Source organism: Dama dama, chromosome 16 (genome assembly GCF_033118175.1).
Source record: "Dama dama isolate Ldn47 chromosome 16, ASM3311817v1, whole genome shotgun sequence".
NCBI classification, from domain to species: domain Eukaryota; kingdom Metazoa; phylum Chordata; class Mammalia; order Artiodactyla; family Cervidae; genus Dama; species Dama dama.
This window is the reverse complement of record NC_083696.1, coordinates 38,312,259-38,333,894: the sequence shown is the minus strand read 5'-3', so window position 1 is coordinate 38,333,894 and position 21,636 is coordinate 38,312,259. Positions and strand designations below refer to the sequence as shown.

At 42.7% G+C, this 21,636-nt stretch overlaps 1 protein-coding gene across 2 annotated transcripts in view; it reads left to right on the top strand.

Moving 5' to 3' along the window:
* Positions 1-21,636, top strand: part of DOCK5 (dedicator of cytokinesis 5) — a 275,156-nt gene that overhangs the window by 162,721 nt on the left and 90,799 nt on the right. For both annotated transcript variants that reach the window (XM_061163865.1, XM_061163866.1), the window contains 5 exons: positions 339-463; positions 3,033-3,131; positions 7,936-8,008; positions 12,540-12,643; positions 13,733-13,916. In XM_061163865.1, coding sequence (XP_061019848.1) covers positions 339-463; positions 3,033-3,131; positions 7,936-8,008; positions 12,540-12,643; positions 13,733-13,916 — 585 coding nt within the window. The remainder of the gene's footprint in view (positions 1-338; positions 464-3,032; positions 3,132-7,935; positions 8,009-12,539; positions 12,644-13,732; positions 13,917-21,636) is intronic.

Genomic DNA, 21,636 nt, shown 5'->3' with positions numbered 1-21,636 from the left:
AAAGTTTTCACATTAACAAACAATACCACAATGAATATCCTTATGGATAAATCATTGCTCACATGTTCTTATTGTGGTATAGTTGATGTACTATATTGTATAAGTTTCACATCTACAACAAATAGCGCTGAACTGTACTTCAGAGACCCTGTGCTATGTATGGAGAGGTAAAATGAAGTAAGCTATGGGGAATAATACGTGTAAAAACTCCTATGTAAATAATTTATTACAAAGTCAGAGCATTTTATATTTTACATGTAATTTACATCTTATTACACTCTGAAATTTAAAAATGACTCCAGGTAGCACCACTCACAGGATGGGTTGTTGTATTGCAGGAGATGTTCGGAATGATATTTATGTCACCCTGATCCATGGGGAGTTTGACAAGGGGAAAAAGAAGACACCAAAGAACGTGGAGGTGACCATGTCTGTACATGACGAGGAGGGCAGGCTCTTGGAGGTGAGTGATGTTCCCCGTAGTCCCACTGCCATCACACACACCTTTACAGGACTTCAGGCCTGATGTTAATTGTTCTTCACTGTAGAGTGGATTTGGTGTTTCACAACAAAAAAGTAGGAAGCCCATTAAATTTGTGATTAGCAGTTACCAATTTTATTAATAAATTCACATAGACTCTTAATTTCATTATTTCTCCTGTGCTGAGAAAGACCACAAGCCACCAGGATTTCAGGTGTACATTTCTGATGTAGCGATTCTCTCTTTTTTTTTTTTATTGATTTATTTTTGGCTGCACTGGGTCTTCATTGCTGCACACAAGCTTTCTCTAGTTGCAGTGAGTGGGGGCTACCCTTTCTTGCAGTGTGCGGGCTTCTCATTGCAGTGGCTTCTCGTTGCAGAGCACGGGCTCTTGGCCTTCGGTAGTTGAGGCATATGGACTCAGTAGTTGCAGCTCCTGGGCCTAATAGTTGTGGTGCATGGGCTTAGTTTGTGCCAAGGCATTTGGGATCTTCCCAGATCAGGGATCAAACGCATGTCTCCTACATTGGCAGGCGGATTCTTTACCACAGAGCTACCAGGGAAGCCCCTGATGTAGAGGTTCTTAATCATTTTCAAGTAATTTAGACACTTTCAATCTGATACGGTCCTTCTTTCGATCTGGAGGGTACAGGTCCTCCACCTGAGTGAGCTGACCAGTGGAGATGTACTGCTTAGAGCTGTTACACTTGAAGGGCTCTTGGTTTGAGGTCAACTACCACGCTTTTTAGTTTTAGAGATAAGCAAACTGCAGCCCAGAGAGGATAAGGTGTTCTCTCAGGGAAGCACAGGACCCAGAGGTGCTGCAGGAAACAGACACAGGTGTCCTGACTTCCGGTCCATTGTTCCTCCAATAGAAGTTAAGTCTTGATTCTGACATCATGGAGGAGGATAGGCAAGGTGTGCTCACAGCAGGCTTTTACTTTCCCGAGTGACCTCTGGCTCCTCTTGTGTGAGCCACAGTTACCTGCTGGGGAGTCCGCTCCATTCACCGAGTGCATCGTGGTGGGGGCACAGCAGAGTACACCATCCCCCACTTCCTGGGGATGTGCTCGTCTTTGAAGGAATCGGTTGTTTAAAGACAAGTTGTCCTCTGCATAGAGGGAGAAGCAGAATGCCCTGGGCCACAATGTGGGAGTGATTTCTTGGTGCTGTCAGGAGAGCCCTTTCGCCCCAAGAGTTCAAGTACACATCTTCATGGCTTTGCTAACTAGCTCGGAAGTACCCCCACGGAGGCCTGACTCTTGAACTAAGTGGTTCCTTTCTAGGAAGAGCCACAACCCTAAGTTCTAGTGGACACACCACACCTACGTACCAAGTCCTTAAAACAAGAGCGTAGACAGGACCTCACACGGCTTTATGTCTGCAACGTGCTTAGTTCTAGGTCACCTTCACTAGACATCCATTCCCTGAAAGAGGAAAGAAGAAAGAAAAGAAGGACAGTATATGGTTGGAATGGAAGAGACAGTAAAAGTTCCAGCAAAGAGGAATGTTAAGCTGGTACTGGGTGCCTTAGTAACTACGCATTGAGCCACTTGGACCCTCAAAGTGCTAGAAACTCACTCTTTTTTTTTAAATATATAATTTATTTACTTTTAGCTTTGCTGGGCTTTTCTCTAGTTTCTGGTGTTTGGGGACTACTCTCTAGTTGGGGTGTGCAGGCTTCTTATTGCAGTGACTTCTCCTGTTGCAGAGCACAGGCTCTCGGGCACGCGGGCTTTAGTAGTTGCAGCTCACAGACTCTAGAGCACGGGCTGAAGAGCTGTGGTACCTGGGCTTAGTTGCTTTGTGGCATGTGGGGTCCTCCCAGATCAGGGATCAAACCTGTGTCTCCTGCATTGGCAGGCAGATTCTTTACCAATGAGCCACTGGGGAAGCCCAAAACTCAGTCGTTTTAAATTAATTTCTTTTATTGACATATGGTTGCTTTACAATGTTGTGTTCATTTCAGGTATACAGCAAAGTGTCTATCTATACAGCATTATCTGTCGATCATCTGTGTATATTCTTTTTTAGATTCTTTTCATATGTAGGTTTTTACAACATATTCCATATAGTTCCCTGTGCTGTACAGTAGGTCCTTCTTACCTATTTTATGTAGAGTAGTGCGTATCTTTTCATCTCAAGTTCCTAATTATCCCATTCCTCACCCTTCCCCTTTGGAAACCAGGAGTTTGTTTTCTATGTCCGTGAGTCTGTTGGCATTTTGTAAATAAGCTCATGTCTGTCATCCTTTAGATTCCACATATGAGTGATGTCATATTTGTCTTTCTCTGTCTGACTTACGTCACCCTTAGTATGACAATCTCTAGGTTCATTCATGTTGATGCAAACGGCATTATTTCATTCCTTTTTATGGATGAGTAGTATTCCATTGTATATATGTACCACATCTTCTTAGAAAGTCATCTCACTCTTCACCCCAGAGGTCATCAACTTATGGATGCCAATGTAAGACAGGTGCTCGCCATGTGGAGTACCCTGAGTGTCTAGATAATATTGTCACCTCCTAATTTTTTCTTTCCATCCAAAGAAAGCGATTCATCCTGGTGCTGGATATGAAGGCATTTCTGAGTACAAATCAGTGGTGTATTATCAAGTCAAGCAGCCCTGTTGGTGTGAGACCGTCAAGGTGAGGATGTGCTGCCAGTAACTGCTATCATATGTGAAACCTCTTCTAGACTCCCTTCCTCTTTTTTTAGATTGGGATGTAGTTGCTTGATAACGTTGTGTCAGTTTCTGCTGCACAGTGAAGTGAATCAGCCATATGCATACATATACCCCCGCCCCTGACCCTTCTTCCGTCCCACTCCCCATCCCACCCCTCTAGGTCACCCCAGAGCCTTGAGTTGAGCGCCCTGCGCACGCAGCAGCTTCCCCCTGGCTGTCTGTTTCACACGTGGTACTGCATATATCTCAGCCTCAGTCTCCTGATTCCTCCCACCCCGTTTGTCCACACATCTGTTCTCTACGTCTGTGTCTCTATTCCTGCCCTGAAGTAGGTTCATCTGTATCACTTTTCTAGATTCCCCATATATGCATTAATATACTATATTTGTTTTTCTGACTGACTTCACTCTGTTTGACAGACTTTAGGTCCAAGCACGTCTCCACAAATGACCCTTTTACCCACCAATGATTCCTCCTTTGTCCTGAAGTTTTACAGAGGTTGCCTGTGGGGTGCTGTGAGAAATGAATTGATCATCATAATTCTTCAGAAGAGCATTTCTCTTTCAGAAACTTCAGAAATCTTAAGTGACGTTCTAGTTTGTAAACGTGTTGAAATTTGGAGGAAAACTTGTGGTTATAATGATGTAAGAGGCTGCCAAGATGGTCCAGCACCAAATGGAAATTTTCACACTTTTGTGAGCAGTTTCCTAACATTTCTCTCCTTCTTGGCCTCTAACCAAGTTTGCTGGGCCCCCTTTCAATTTAATTATGTGTTTTTCAGATTCCAAAGTGCTCTTGAGATCAGTCAGCACATGTGAGCCTTGCAATAGCTCTGCAGCTGAAATGGTCTGAGTTGCAGTACCCCCTTTTCTTTATTTTTTTGTTAATTGTTCACCACACTGAGCAGCATGGGGGATCTTAGTTCCCCGACCAGGGATCCAACCTGCGCACCACCTGCATTGGAAGGCAGAGTCTTAACCACTGGACCACAAGGGACGTCCCAACAGTAGCCCTTTTTCTAAAGAGGTAACTCACACTCAGAGAAGTGAAGCAGCCATGTTCCTCTAGCTGCTCTGTGTCAGAGTCTACACTAGAGCCCCCTGTTTCGGAACCCCAGGCTCCATTAGCTCTTCCTTTTTTATTATTTTATGAGTGAAGTATAGTTTATTTATAATGCTGTGTTAATTTGGCTGTACAGCAAAGCAATTCCATTATCCACATGTCTTTCTAGTTTTTGTTTAGTTGCTAAGTCATATCCAATTCTTTGTTACCCCGTGGACTGTAGCCTGCCAGGCTTCTCTGTCCATGGAATTTCCCAGGCAAGAATACTGGAGTGAGTTGCCATTTCTGTCTCCAGGGATCCTTCCGACCCAGAGATTGAACCGCATCTCCAGCATTAGCAGGAGTGGCTAATGCCACTGAGCCACCAGAGAAGCTCGTCCATGTATATAAATACACACACACACACACACACACGTACATATGTATATATACATTCTTTTGAGTATTCTTTTCCATTATGGCTGAAATCAGGATATTGAATATAGCTCCTTGTGCTGTTCAATGGGAATTTGTTGCTCATCCACATTGACTCTTTCTGATTGTCAGAGTCTTAAAAACTCTCCACAGAAAACTAAAAAATAATTGTCCTTTTATCTTAATTCAGAAGTAACCATCCTCCACAATGGTTGGAGGGATAAAAAATGCACAAAGATGGGCACAGTAAAGGACAGAAATGGCATGGACCTCACAGAAACAGAAGATATTAAGAAGAGGTGACAAGAATACACAGAAGAACTGTACAAAAAAGATCATCATGACCCAGATAATCATGAAGGTGTGATCACTCACCTAGAGCCAGACATCCTGCAATGCAAAGTCAAGTGGGCCTTAGGAAGCATCAGTACGAACAAAGCTAGTGGAGGTGATAGAATTCCGGTTGAGCTATTTCAAATCCTAAAAGATGATGCTGTGAAAGTGCTGCACTCAATATGCCAGCAAATTTGGAAAACTCAGCAGTGGCCACAGGACTGGAAAAGGTCAGTTTCCATTCCAATCCCTAAGAAAGGCAATGCCAAACGATGTTCAAACTGCTGCACAGTTGCACTCATCTGACACACTAGCAAAGTAATGCTCAAAATTCTCCAAGCCAGGCAGTGAACCGTGAACTTCCAGATGTTCAAGCTGGATTTAGAAAAGGCAGAGGAGCCAGAGATCAAATTGCCAACATCTGTTTGATCATCAAAAAAGCTGGAGAGTTCCAGAAACACATTTACTTGTGCTTTATTGATTATGCTGAAGCCTTTGACTTTGTGGATCATAACAAACTGTGGAAAATTTTTAACTCCATGGGAAAACCAGACCACCTGATCTGCCTCTTGAGAAATCTGTATGCAGGTCTGGAAGCAACAGTTAGAACTGGACATGGAACAACAGACTGGTTCCAAATCAGGAAAGGAGTATGTCAAGGTTGTATATTGTCACCCTGCTTATTTAACTTATATACAGAGTTCATCATGAGAAATCCTGGACTGGATGAATCACAAGCTGGAATCAAGATTGCTGGGAGAAATAGCAATAACGTCAGATATGCAGATGACACCACCCTTACGGCAGAAAACAAGAACTAAAGAGCATCTTGATGAATATGAAAGATGAGAGTGAAAAAGTTGGCTTAAAACTCAACATTCAGAAAACTAAGATCATGGCATCTGGTCCCATTGCTTCATGGCAAATAGATGGGGAAACAGTGGCAAACTTTTTTGGGGGGCTCCAAAATCACTGCATATGGTGACTGCAGCCATGAAATTAAAAGACGCTTGTTCCTTGGAAGAAAGGTTACCATTAACCTAGCCAGCATATTAAAAAGCAGAGACATTACTTTGCCAACAAAGGTCCATCTAGTCAAAAGCTTTGGTTTTTCCAGTAGTCATGTATGGATGTGAGAGTTGGACTATAAAGAAAGCTGAGCGCCAAAGAATTGATGCTTTTGAACTGTGGTGTTGGAGAAGACTCGAGAGGGACTGCAAGGAGATCCAACCAGTCCATCCTAAAGGAGATCAGTCCTGGGTGTTCTTTGGAAGGACTGATGTTGAAGCTGAAACTCCAATACTTTGGCCACCTGATGCGAAGAACTTATTTGAAAAGACCCTGATGCTGGGAATGATTGAAGGCAGGAGAATAAGGGGTCGACAAAGGATGGGATTGTTGGGTAGTATCACCGACTCCATGGACATGAGCTTGAGTAAACTCCGGGAGTTGGTGATGGACAAGGAAGGCTGGCATGCTGCAGTCCATGGGGTTGCAAAGAGTTGGACACAACTGAGCAAATGAACTGAACTGAACCATCCTCTACAATTTTACATACTTCATATGTCTTGAATCATGCTGTTGATACAAATTTAAACTAGGAATAAAATCACCATATGACCCTGCAATCCCACTCCTAGGCATTTACCCTGAGGAAACCAAAATTGAAAAAGACACATGTGTATCCCTTGTTCATTGCATCACTATTTACAATAGCTAGAATATGGAAGCAATCTAGATATCCATCAACAGATGAATGGATAAAGAAATTGTGGTACATGTATACAATGAAATAATACTCAGCCATAAAAAGGAATGAATTTGAGTCAGTTCTGATGAGGTGGATGAACCTAGAACCTATTATACAGAGTGAAGTGAGTCAGAGAGAGAAAGATAAATATCATATTCTAACACATATATACGGAATCTAGAAGAATGGTACTGAAGAACTTACTTACAGGGCAGCAATGGAGAAACAGAGAGAGGGGGGACATGGGGAGAGGGGAGGACAGAATGAGATGTATGGAAAGAGTAACATGGAAACTTACATTATCATATGTAAAATAGAGAGCCAATGGGAATTTGCAGTAAGCCTCAGGAAACTCAAACAAGGGCTCTGTATCAACCTAGGAGGGGTGGGATGGGGAGGGAGCTGGGAGGGAGGTTCAAAAGGGAGGGGATATATATATATATACCTATGGCTGATTCATGTTGAGGTTTGATAGATACTTGCATAATAGTCCATTATATAACCACACCATAATTAAACTCTTGCCACAAATTCTCTGCTCTGTACATTGCCCCATGCCTCTGTTTTCCCTGTCCCTTCTGTACATATAAGCAGCAAAAAGCAAAAGCTTCCTTTTCTCCAGTATTTTATCTTTTTCTTCTAGTGTGTGTATGTGCTTAGTCGTGTCTGACTCTTTGTGACCTCATGGACTGTAGCCTGCCAGGCTCCTCTGTCCATGGGTTTCTTGAGGCAAGAATACTGGAGTGGGTTGCCATTTCCTTCTCATGGGAACCTTCCCAACCCAGGAATTGATCCTGGGTCTTCTGCCTTGGCAGGCAGATTCTTTACCATTGAGCCACCAGGGAAGCCCTTTCCTTCTATTATAGGCCCTACGTATTACTGTATTCATGTACAGCTTGTAGTCCAAAAGGTACAAGTACTGATGTTTTCACTCTGAAGCATCTCCTGCTTCACACTTGAGAAGACACTAGAAATCTGTAGTATTTCCACTTTCAGAATCTATGATAAATATCAAAGATGATCTCTTGAGGTTCACTTGGTTTTGAGAAATAAATAAACCTCTCTTGAATGAAGTCCTCCACAAAATCTCAGTCTATCACAATGACTCCTTATGACCAGATACTGAAATGGGCCTCATTTTATAAAATGAGCTTTGCGTGCCAAGGACTGAATTGATATAAACTCGTAATTCTGAATTATTATGCAGGTGTCCATTGCTATAGAAGAAGTTACTCGCTGCCATATAAGATTTACCTTCCGACACCGGTCGTCTCAGGAATGTAAGTATTAGGAGGTCTACGACATACTTTCATCAAAACAATATCTTTGATCAAAAAAAAAAAAATCCTGCTTGACAGTACTTTTGTGTGTCTGTAGAACAAGATACTTGGCATCTTTATTTCAGGATTCATTGGTGCTAAGGAAATATTTTTTTAATGAATTTTTCTAGGTTTCCAAGATTTGTGTTGTTCATTCTGTATCAGAATTTCCCCCAAATGTGTTCTGTGAGTACTAAGGTTCTCTAAGATGCTAACAGATCCTCTCTGACACATTGAGTTTCACAGTTGGATAGAGATAGGAAATGCTTGTGTATTATATTTTCCTCTTAGCCATTCGCAGTGTATGTTGTCAAATTGCTGAGAAATCCTGAAGCCAGAAAAGTGTTTAATCTCTAGTTTCCCCAATTTTTTTTTTTTCATGAAAGAACTATTTCAAATCTTAGAACATAGTTCACGAGTTGACTTTTCTAAAGTGTGAACAAAGGAGAATATTGTTTATTTTCCACTTGATCACAATGTGTCTGGAAGTGTTGTTCTTATTCCGCACTGCATGAAAGTCCAGTCCTTCCTTCCAAACTGAAATTTTTGATTGCCGTATACCTACCAGACTGCAGGCCAGGCCCTCAATAGATAATAGCAGACAGGACTCAGGCACTGCTCTGAAAAGTCTCTGTGATCTAGTTAGAAAGACGAGTATGAAAACAGATGATGCTATTATTTTCTCCCAATCTGAGGGCTGTCTTTTCACCTTACTTATAGTTTCCTTTGTAGTGCAAAAGCTTTTAAGTTTCATTAGGTCCCATTTGTTTAGTTTTGCTTTTATTTCCAATATTCTGGGAGGTGGGTCATAGAGGAAACAGACAAAGGATTAATCTCAAAAATATACAAGCAACTCCTGCAGCTCAATTCCAGAAAAATAAATGACCCAATCAAAAAATGGGCCAAAGAACTAAACAGACATTTCTCCAAAGAAGACATACAGATGGCTAACAAACACATGAAAAGATGCTCAACATCACTCATTATCAGAGAAATGCAAATCAAAACCACAATGAGGTACCATTACACGCCAGTCAGGATGGCTGCTATCCAAAAGTCTACAAGCAATAAATGCTGGAGAGGGTGTGGAGAAAAGGGAACCCTCTTACACTGTTGGTGGGAATGCAAACTAGTGCAGCCGCTATGGAGAACAGTGTGGAGATTTCTTAAAAAACTGGAAATAGAACTGCCATATGACCCAGCAATCCCACTTCTGGGCATACACACCGAGGAAACCAGATTTGAAAGAGACACGTGCACCCCAATGTTCATCGCAGCACTGTTTATAATAGCCAGGACATGGAAGCAACCTAGATGCCCATCAGCAGACGAATGGATAAGGAAGCTGTAGTACATATACACCGTGGAATATTACTCAGCCATTAAAAAGAATTCATTTGAATCAGTCCTAATGAGATGGATGAAACTGGAGCCCCTTATACAGAGTGAAGTAAGCCAGAAAGATAAAGAACATTACAGCATACTAACACATATATATGGAATTTAGAAAGATGGTAATGATAACCCTATATGCAAAACAGAAAAAGAGACACAGAAATATAGAACAGACTTTTGAACTCTGTGGGAGAAGGTGAGGGTGGGATATTTCAAAAGAACAGCATGTATACTATCTATGGTGAAACAGATCACCAGCCCAGGTTGGATGCATGAGACAAGTGCTCGGGCCTGGTGCACTGGGAAGACCCAGAGGAATCGGGTGGAGAGGGAGGTGGGAGGGGGGATCGGGATGGGGAATACGTGTAAATCTATGGCTGATTCATATCAATGTATGACAAAACCCACTGAAATGTTGTGAAGTAATTAGCCTCCAACTAATAAAAAAAAAAAAGCTTGAGGTAGCAAGCAAAAAAAAAAAAGAAAACAGACGATGAAGGTCAGATCAATGTGACGTGTTACAGCAGCAAACGTGGAGTTGTAAGCCTAGCACCCAACCCTGCCTGGGGATTTACCCCTAAGATTTCCTACATCCTGTCTGAGCCTCAAAGATAAGCAGAGGTTAGCCCAGCAAAGGGTGATGGTGGAGAAATGTGTTTGAAAGAGCAAAGGGAGGCTGAAGTGGGAGCAATTATAATATTAAATTGAGCCATCATAAAGTGCCAGTTTTATAGTCAGTAGCAGATAGTCAAATATTAGCAATTTCGTCCAGTTCTACATTATACCGAAGGAGCATTTCTCAAGCTCTTAGTTTGTACCAGATACCACGTGAAGCTCTATTTATTCGCTATCTTGTTTGGTATCTACAGTAGTCTGATAAGATCCATACTACTTTTATCCACATGTGTACATAAGGAAAGTGAGGCACAGAGATGTTAGGCCCAAGGTTGGGCTTCCCTGGTAGCTCAGCTGGTAAAGAGTCCACTTGCAATGCAGGAGAACCTGATTCGATTCCTGGGAAGATCCACTGGAGAAGGCATAGGCTACACACTCCGGTATTCTTGGTGTTCCCTGGTGGCTCAGCTGGGTTCAGTCCCTGGGTTGGGAAGATCCCCTGGAGAAGGGAACAGCTGCCTACTCCAGTGTTCTGGCCTGGAGAATTCCATGGAGGTTGCAAAGAGTTGGACATGACTGAGTGACTTTTACTTTCACTTTGCCCAAGGTCACAGGGCTAGTAAGGACCCAGATTGACACCTCGACAGTCTGATTCCAGGCAGGCTGGAGCAGGATCATGAAAAATGAAGGTTCTTTTAGACCATCTTGTAGCGGAGCCATTAAAGAGTGTTGTATAGGTCAGGAGTCCCTAACTTCTGGAGTCTAATGCCTGATGATCTGGGGTAAAGCTGATGCAATAATAATAGGAATAAAGTGCACAGTAAATGTAATGCACTTGAACCATCCTGAAACCATCCCCCCCGCCCCTGGTCTGTGCAGAAATTATCTCCCATGAAACCAGCCCCTGGTGCCAGAATGGTTGGGGATTGCAAGTATAGGTGGTGGTGGTGGTTTGGTATCTATTTATAACAGCTTTAGTCATGGTATCCCCAGCCAAACTGGACACGGCCCAAGTGGCCATCAAAAGGAGAACATATGAACAAACCATAGTATAATCTTTTCATAAGAGATACCTGCTCAGCCAGTCTGGGGACACACGAGAACTACCAGAGCTTAGAGGTGTGCCTGTGGTGAGAAGGGGCCACGAGTCCCCCCAGCCATAGACATCTGAGTAGGGGACATGTGAGCTCAGAGGCCAACTCTGAAGACCAGGAGGGAGGCCCTTTCTTTCCTCAAGAGGCTGGATTCTCCTTCCCAGATGCCACAAGAAACACATAACCCCTTTTCCTGGCACCTTGGCATCTTGGACAAAGAGAGGAACAGAAACCTTAGACGGCATCACAACCATGTTATTGTTGTTCAGTGGCTAATTGTGTCTGACTCTTTGCAACCCCACGGACTGCACCACACCACGCCTCCCTGTCCTTCACTGTTTTCCAGAGTTTGCTCAAGCTCATATCCGTGGAGTTGGTGATGCCATCCAACCATCTCATCCTCTGTTGCCCCCTTCTCCTGCCCTCAGTCTTTCCCAGCATCAGGGTCTTTTCCAATGAGTCAGTTCTTCACATCAGGTGGCCAGAGTATTGGAGCTACAGCATCAGTCCTTCCAATGAATATTCAGGACTGATTTCCTTTAGGATGGACTGGTTTGATCTCCTTGCTGTCCACAAACCTTGAAATATAATAAATAAAATACTTGCTGAGGTACTTCCCTGGTGGTCCAGTGGCTCGGAATCTGCCTACCAATGCCGGGGTCACGGATTCCATCACTGGTCCGGGAAGATCCTACTTGCTGAGGAGCAGCTAAGCCCATGCCCCACAATTACTCAGCCTGTGCTCAAGAGCCCATGCCCCAAAACAAGAGAAGCTGCTTCAGTGAGAAGCCCACACACAACTAGAGAGTAGTCTGTGCTCACCACAGCTAGAGAAAGCCTGTGCACAGCATCAAAGACCCAGCGCAGCAAAATATAACTAAGTAAACACATGTATACAGAGAGATCAGTATGTACACACTGAGTCTGTTTTAAAAACAGCAGCAGTGAGATAGCCCATGGAATGGTTTGGAAGCCTGGCATTTTAGGAATACAGGGAAGTGATGAGGGTGGTCTGGACTCAGGAGGGAACATCAGGAATGGAGAGGAAAGGTGTCCAGAGGCTCTCAGGAGGTGGAGTTAGCCTGGGGGTGGGGTCAGTGTCGATACTCGTTGTTATGATTGGATGCTCGAGTGGATTCTGGTGTCATTCATTCATAAATACAGGAAGAGCAGGGTATGTGTGGGGGGCACCAGAAGGTTTCAGTTAAGGAACTGTTCCTTCAGGGAGCCAGTGACATGCATACTCCATATGGCTCATTGGAGCTCACCGAACTGATTGATTAGAGTGCGGTCGAGCACCTGACTGCAGGCACATGTGCCCAGCTCTCATAGCCATCACCCCCTGGTATCCTCCTGCCCTGCTCAGACATCTATTCTTGTCTTTTCAGCCAGAGATAAATCAGAGCGAGCCTTTGGCGTGTCCTTTGTGAAGCTGATGAACACGGATGGCACCACTCTGCAGGATGGGAGACATGATCTGGTGGTGTATAAGGTGGTGCTAAAGAAAGAGGCCGAGGACCTCCTTATTCCCTCTGAAAGTGATTGTGAAAACTCCTTTTAGATTTTGTGTGTAACTATCAGAAACTTCTCTAGACCTATATGTGTTCACACCTACCAGTCTCGAATCCCAGAGGACTGTGGTCACACCAGCTTCATGGACTCCCATCCCCTTCAGTCTAATAAATGATGGTCCTGGGACTTCCCTGATGGTCCAGTGGGGACCGCCAGTCACACTTCCACTGCAGGGGGCGTGGGTTCCATCCCTGGTTGCGGAACTTGGATCCCACATGCTGTGTAGCATGGCCAAGAAAAAAAATTTTTTTTAAAATGATGGTCCCTCCTTCTGCAAATGGCATCATGGAGGTGAACAGCCAAAGGTCACTCTCTGGCTTTCTGTTCTTTGCATCTCCCCTTGTGGAGCGTTGATAATTGCACTGTTGGGCTGGATTAGCAGGTGATGGGTGTGGTAGGATGTGGTTTTCATATCAGTGAGAGCCAGGCACCATTTCTGTGCTCTGGGGCCCCTCTTCCTCCGGTATCAGTTTGTCCTTATTCTTGCATCTATGTGCTGCAGAGCTATCATTCCCACTGAGATTTTAGAGTTGAAAGTTGTTGAGAAGATCTCATTTGTCCAACAATGTCAAGGAGGCTTTTTTCAGTTGATAGCTTTTCTGAGATGAAGCTGCCTGATGTGTATTTCCGTTAATAGCTCCTGAGCTCAGAAATAGTGTTGGAAGCCATAGCTAGCTGTTTCTTCTCAGGGGACCCAATGAAGTATAACTGGACAATTTACACGTTCAAGAAAATGAAGTCCAACCGTACTCTTTACTTACATACTTATAATACAGACTAGGATATTGATTTCTGCTTCATACCTTACTCCATTTTCGTACAATGTTTAAATTATTTCCGGGCTCAGATTTTTGAAAAACATTATTAACACCTCAGAGTTAAAAGGGATCTAATATAAAAACTTTGTTTCTTATGCTAGAAATACACTGCGCTCACGATAAGTATTATTTTATTTGCACCTAAGAGATTTTGTCTGCTCTCTGGCATCCCTGACATGTTTCCTTTGCAGGGTGACAACAAGAAGATGGAAGATGCTAAATTCTACCTGACCTTGCCTGGAACCAAGGTGGAGATGGAAGAAAAGGAGCTCCAAGCATCTAAAAACACAGCCAGCTTTGCACCAGCCAAGGACAGCACAAAGGACAGCTTTCAGATTGCCACCCTCATCTGTTCCACAAAGCTCACCCAGAATGGTAGGTGCGGCGACCTGAGTGACCCCAGAATGGGTTTTCCACTGGGTCCTCCTGGGCTCCTTTGTTAAATTCAGGAGACTGGACCATATGTCTTCTGAGATGGGGTCCTCGGCTCTCTGGATTCTGCTCTTTGCGTGATGTTCTAGGTAGAACTATTAAATAGCTAAAGCTTTTTCTGAGGCTTCTTTGTCTATCTTTGAACCAGGATGAAAAACATTTGGGTGTTTTTTAAATATGGTAAAACCTACAAATGTATTCTAACGGAGGCTGTAAAATTGGAAGGTCTTATGTTTCATTCCTTCAAGGCAGCAAAGAGCTCTAATACTGTCCTTTGTATGATGTACATAATGAGATATTTTGGTAACAGGGGAAGAACACTGGCAGGCAAATATCAGTCCCTTGCTCAAGAAGGATGGCAAAAAGCAGGGAGGATTTCCTATTAGCCTTTCTATCTGTCCCCATGTAGACTCCTCTTTCCCCATTTTTTTCCCAAGCAGTCAGAGATTTTCCATAAAATCAGCTGAACAGTTCACAGTTGGCTTCACTTTGTCCCTTCTTGAAATCTGATAGCAATTTTAACTTCTCTTGTGTATATCATGGCATTTGATAGCCAATAACAGCTTCTTATTCATTTAACGTATGTAATTTGTAAGGAGTCATGCTGAATAGAGTGATCCAAGGGTTAGCTGCTTTGGGGACTTGCTTTAAAAATTGTGTATCCCCTGTGTTGTGTGGATGATTAGTCCCTTTGACCTTTGAGAAGAATTGGGGGCTCTGCCTTAGGGAGATGATAAGGTAGACAAGCAGCTGAGAGATAAGGGACACTCAAGGGTCAGATAGCATGCGGTCGATCTTTAGAAAGGATCATTGTTGTTTATTTTGGTGAATCATGGTTGGGTAGAGAATATGGATAGTATTTCAACTTGGGCAAGTGTCTAGACTCAATAAAGTGGGCTTAGAGCTATTACTTATGGGAAAGCAAAAGCACACACCAAAAATAAAGCCAGAAAAAAGGCGAAACTATAAAGACATGAAAAGATCCATGATTACACAGGGCTCGGGGAGAGAGGGAGGGATGAACAGACAAAGAACGGGATTTTTAGGACAGTAAAACTATGCACTAAATGTTACCCTAACAGGTACTTGGATATATGTCACTGTAATTTGTCCATACCCACAGAATATACGAAGTGAAGCCTAATTTAAACGACAGCCTTGAGTTAATGATCTTTATCAGTGTTGGCTCATCAGTTGTAATAAAGGTACTACAGTAATGCAGGATGTTAATAACACTGGAAACTCTGCAACCTTGAAGGGGTATTTGGGAACTCTCTGCACTTTGGGCTTAATTTTTTCTGCAAGCCTAAAACTGCTCAAAAAAATAAACTCTGCTGCGGCTGCTGCTGCTAAGTCGCTTCAGTCGTGTCTGACTCTGTACGACCCCATAGACGGCAGCCCACCAGGCTCCTCCATCTGTGGGATTCTCCAAGCAAGAATATTGGAGTGGGTTGCCATTTCCTTCTCCAATGCATGCATGCATGCTAAGTCTCTTCAGTCGTGTCCGACTCTGTGCGATCCTATGGACAGCAGCCCACCAGGCTCCCCTGTCCATGGGATTCTCTAGGCAAGAATACTGGAGTGGGTTGCCATTTCCTTCTGCAAAATAAAGTCTGTTAATTAGGAAAAGACAAACACCTTAAAAATTAAGCCAGAAAGCATTCTGAGCTTACATGACAGAACTGTATCCATGATATAACTGTTTTTAGGGAAAAAGTAAGTATAAATATAAATGGTTGATACAAGGTTAAATAGTATAGTGTTTATCGAAAATGATTAAGAAGGTGTATCAGAGATTTTAAATATTTATTTTCAGACCCTTTGGCCCAGTACCGTGACCTCTAGAAAGTGAATGTAAATGGACAATGAGAGGTGTACACAAAGATTTATGTAGGAGGATGTCTCCCTATTATTAAATAATGGGGCAACACTGGAAACAATCCAGATGTCCAGTAGTTGGGGGTCAGGTCAAAGTCTATCTTGTCATTAAATGATGAAATATATGAGGCTGTGAAAAACACTAGATTGGCCAAAAAGTTCATTCGGGTTCCTCTGTGACATCCTCAGAGAAACATGAACGAACTTTTGGGCCAACTCAGTATTTCAGAACAGAGACATAAGAAAATGTTAACAGTCCCTGGAATATAACCGCAGTTTTGTTTAAATATGTAAGGAGAATTTGGAGCCAGTTGCCTGGGTTCAGTTCCCAGCTCTGCACGTACTCGCTGGTTCATCTTGGACACGTCACTTGATCTCACTGTGACCCAGTTTCCTCATCTCATCTGCTGTCAGCATGGACAGGAGGAGGAAGAGGGGACATGTGGGGCCACCTTGTGCGTATATGAAGACAGGGTATTCCCAGCAGCAGATCACAAGTGCTGTTGTTTCTCTGCTTTCTTCTAATATGATGGGAATGGTAAAGAACCAGTTCAGTTTATTCTGAGAAAGAAGCAGGTGAGGAACATGAGTAAACTGTCAACTCTACAAGGGCGTTTGCTGATCAGGAAGGTGTCTGTTCTCCTTTTACACGGAGACTGACCACAGGTGTTGTTCCTTAGCCTTTGGAGGGCTGTTCAGACTCCAAAGGTCAAAAGCCACTGGACTTTGTCACAAACAGAGCCTATAGATGCTTTTCATTACTTTATGAATTTTTTTCAAAACTAGAACAGCTCGATTTATATGGGATCATTTTGTTGCTGGACCGTGTGGAGGGTGAGAATAGATTTGTTCTGGAAAAGGGAGCAGGGAGTCAGGTCTCTGCAGGACGGACGCTGCACCAGGCTTTCACAGCGATCTCGTTTTACCCACGCACATCCTCACACAGGAAGACACCCGTGTTGCTATCATTCATCTCAGTTTGCTGATCAGAATTCTGAGTTAAGAAACTGAAATATTAGGCTGGCCAAAGAGTTCGTTCAGGTTTTCCTGTAACACCTTACCTAATACTGAGCCTGAACTCATAAGTAATGGACTTAGGTCTGAAAATACATATTTGTAGCAAAATTTAGGGGGTTTTTTTGGTCATTCTTTTCTTTTTTAAATGTTATGGTCCTAATCTTTTCCCGAAGGTAATCACTACCCTAAATTTGGGGACTGTCAATCAGAGGATCATGAATTCTTACATACTTCTGATGGAGATGTAAATTGGAACAACTTTGGATAACATTTAGGTAGTATCTGATACTGTTGAAGGTGGTCATTCCTGATAACCCAGAAGTATACTCTAGTTTTATACCTCAGATAAGCAGCTGTACCTGGATACCAGGAGGCATATGAGAATGTACACAGCACAGTTGTTTATGATGTCTCAAAACCACAAACAACCCATCTGGTTTGGGGGCGTTGTTCTGTTTTTCCTTTTGTTTTGTTTTGGCTGTGCCACTTTGGCTGGCAGGATCTTAGTTTCCTGATCAGGCGTTGAACCCAGACCCTTGGCGTGTAAGTGTGGAGTCCTAGTTCGTTGACAGTAAAATGGATGAACAAATTCTGGTACATCCATACAGTGGGATAGATACTATACAGCAATGAAACGAAGTTTGTCAGAGCTATTCATCAACCTGTATGAATCCCAGAAACACTGTGAGTCTAGGCCTATTTCCATAAGACTGTGCCACCACTTTTCTTGCCCTAAGACCTTATGGTTCACCATTGCCGAATACATTCTTAATATGAGCATTGATGGAGCATGCAAGTAGGGAAAAAACCTCTAGGCTGATGAGCGGGTGCTTGGCAGATGCTAAAATCTGCTGAGTGACTCTTCTCTGCTGATGGCATATCTAAATCCTTTTCCTTAGGTAGCGCTCGTGAAGTGAAGTGTAACCAGTGGAACAGAATGGTTGACTAGCCTGGGGCAGAAACAGGAGATGGGAAGATGGAAGGAACAGTGCCTAGTAGATAGGTCTAGCACAGTGTCTATTCTTAAGTATTTACATAAGGAGTGGAGAATTGTCTTGTATACACTACCAGTTTCCTCGGGGCTACTGGTTTTGATTCCATCCTGCTAGTCAATCTTTGATCCAGCGTGTACTGACCACCTGCCAGGTGGCTGGCACTGTGATGGGCTTAAGAATGAATGCAATATGGTCCCTCCCCTCAAGTGTTTCAGTCTATGGGACGAGGCAGAGATGTCAAGCATGTCATTACTTATTTGTCCTGATGTACTCGTATATGGACAAGGAGTGCAGATAGAAGAGAACGACTGGTTCTGACTGGTTCAGAACGACTCCCTCTGGTCTTCCCAGAGGGAGTCGAGTTTGAGATGAGTCTTGAGGTAGAAGTAGCAGCTGACCGAATCCATAGTATTGGGTTGGCCAAAAAGTTTGCTTGGGTTTTTCCATAATATCTTTTTTTTCTTTCCTTTTTTAAAAATAAATTTTAAGATGTATTTATTTATTGCCTATTTGCGCTTCCCTGTTGACTCAGACTGTAAAGAATCCACCTGCAAATGCAGGAGACCTGGGTTCGATCCCTGGTTGGGAAAATCCCCTGGGGAAGGAAATGGCAGCCCACTCCAGTATTCTTACCTGGGAAATCCCATGGACAGAGGAGCCTGGCGGGCTACAGTCCGTGGGGTTGCACAAGAGTCGGACACGACTGAATGACTAAGCATACATTATTTATTTGGCTGCTTCAGGTGTTAGTTGGGGCGCGCGGGTTTCTCTCCAGTTGCACTAAGCAGGCTTCTGAGCGTGCTAGCTCAGTAGTTGCAGCATGTGGGCTTAGCTGTCCCGTAGAGTAGAATGTGGAATCCTAATTCCCTGACGAGGGATCAAACCTGTGTTCCCTGTGTTGGAAGGCAGACTCTCAACCACTGGACCACCAGGGAAATCCCTCCGTAACAGCATATGGGGAAAAACCTGAATGAAGTTTTTGGTCAAAGCAGTATAGTATTTCTGGGCATTTCAAACAAAGGGAAGTAAAGGCAGGAAATGATTTCAGAGCATGCCTCATCTTGGGGAGTATTGAGTTGATTTGTCTGCCTGTGATGGGCTGGCAGGCGAACTCTAAGAGGAGCCTTAGCACCTTCTGTGAATGCTATTGGGATTTAATTTTGTTGACAGTGGGTTTTCTATAGGCATTGGAGGCTTCCCAGGGACTAAACATGTGCGTGCCAGTAAAACAAACACACTGAAGCAAATTGGCTGATCTCATGAACGGAATACATTTTCAACTACTTATATATGTGTTTATACAAATCCATTGATTAAAAAATACATAGTGTTTTCTTACTAAAAAATGCTCTAGGAATAGTAATAGTAACTTGATGCACTAGACAAAATGATAAAGTAGTAATGGTCCAGACGCCTGCTTTAGTAGGCGTGATACTTTAGTGATACTTTAGTGACACTTTTAGTACCTAGACATTCATTAGACCTGTAAATGGCTTGTGGTTGAGTAGTTGCTAAGTCGTGTCTGACACTTGTGACCTCATGGACTGTAGTCCACCAGGCCCCTCTGCCCATGCGATTTCCCAGGCAAGCATACTGGATTGAATTGCCATTTTCTTCTCCAGGAGATCGTCCTGACCTGAGGATCGATCCTGGGTCTCCTGCACTGCAGGTGAATTCTTAACCACTGAGCCACAGGGAAGCCCATTGTAAGTGGTTTATAGATCCCAAATTCTGCATTTTAAATCAAGAAGCACCCGAAGATTTTTGTCACAGAGTTACCCTGCAGGCCATTCATCTGTTCTTCCATCCTTCAATATAGCAACCCATCTGATTTGCCATCTGTTTTATTTCTTTGAAGAACTCTGGGAGGGAGTATGATAGAGTAGCAAGGACATGGTTTTGGGGAATCAGAGAAAATCTGTCATTAAATTCCATTCATACTGTTCTCTGGCAGTTGTGTAAGCTAAGGCGGCTAATTTAATTTCACAAAGCTTAAGTTTCTTCATCTCAAAAATGGAGCAAATAAAATGAAACAAAATCTGTTCTATGGTTACCAAAGGGGAAAAGTGGGGTGGAGGGATAAATTAGGAGGTTGAGACTAACATATACACACTACTATATATAAAATAGGTAGCCATCAAGGACTTATTGTATAACACACAGAACTCTACTCAGAGTGGTTCTCTGTAATAATCTACATAGGAAATATAATCTGAAAAAGAATATATATACATATAGATATATTATTATATATACACATATATATGAATATATAATTTATATATATAATATATAATTATATATCTTTGCATATTGTATATTATTACAACTATATTCTTACATATAATTACATATTACTGTATATATTCTTATATATTATTGCAATTATGATATATTATTACACATGTTCAAGCTGGTTTTAGAAAAGGCAGAGGAACCAGAGATCAAATTGCCAACATCCGCTGAATCATTGAAAAAGCAAGAGAGTTCCAGAAAAACCTCTATTTCTGCTTTATTGACTATGCCAAGCCTTTGATGTGTGGATCACAATAAACTGGAAAATTCTGAAAGAGATGGGAACACCAGACCACTTGACCTGCCTCTTAGAAACCTATATGCAGGTCAGAAAGCAACAGTTAGAACTGGACATGGAACAACAGACTGGTTCCAAATAGGAAAAGGAGTACGTCAAGGCTGTATATTGTCACCCTGCCTATTTAACTTCTATGCAGAGTACATCATGAGAAACGCTGGGCTGGAGGAAGCACAAGCTGGAATCAAGATTGCCGGGAGAAATATCAGTAACCTCAGATATGCAGATGATACCACCTTTATGGCAGAAAGAAAGAAGAACTAAACAGCGTCTTGATGAAAGTGAAAGAGGAGAGTGAAAAAGTTGGCTTAAAGCTCAACATTCAGAGGACTAAGATCATGGCATCTGGTCCCATCACTTCATGGCAAATAGATGGGGAGACAGTGGTAACAGTGTCAGACTTTATTTTTTTGGGCTCCAAAATCACTGCAGATGGTGATTGCAGCCATGAAATTAAAAGACACTCCTTGGAAGGAAAGTTATGACCAACTTAGATAGCATATTAAAGAATCAGAGATATTACTTAGCCAACAAAGGTCCATCTAGTCAAGGCTATGGTTTTTCCAGTGGTCATGTATGGATGTGAGAGTTGGACCGTGAAGAAAGCTGAGCGCCAAAGAGTTGATGCTTTTGTACTGTGGTGTTGGAGAAGACTCTTGAGAGTCTCTTGGACTGCAAGGAGATCCAACCAGTCCATCCTAAAGGAGATCAGTCCTGGGTGTTCATTGGAAGGACTGATGCTGAGGCTGAAACTCCAATACTTAGGCCACCTGATGTGAAGAGTTGACTCATTGGAAAAGACTCTGATCCTGGGAGGGATTGGGGGCAGGAGGAGAAGGGGGCACCAGAGGATGAGATGGTTGGATGGTATGACTGACTAGATGCACATGAGTTTGGGTAGACTCCGGGAGTTGGTGATGGACAGGGAGGCCTGGCATGCTGCAATTCATGGGGTCGCGAAGAGTCAGACACGACTGAGCAACTGAACTGATTATACATATATATTCTTAAATAATTCTTATTTATTCTTATATATTATAATAATTCTCTGTAATAAACTGTATGGGAAATAGAATCTGAGAAAGAACATATGTATTTATATATTCTTTTTACATATACATATTATATATTCTTATAATTAAATCAGGCTTCCCTGGCAGTTCAGAAATGGTAAAGAATC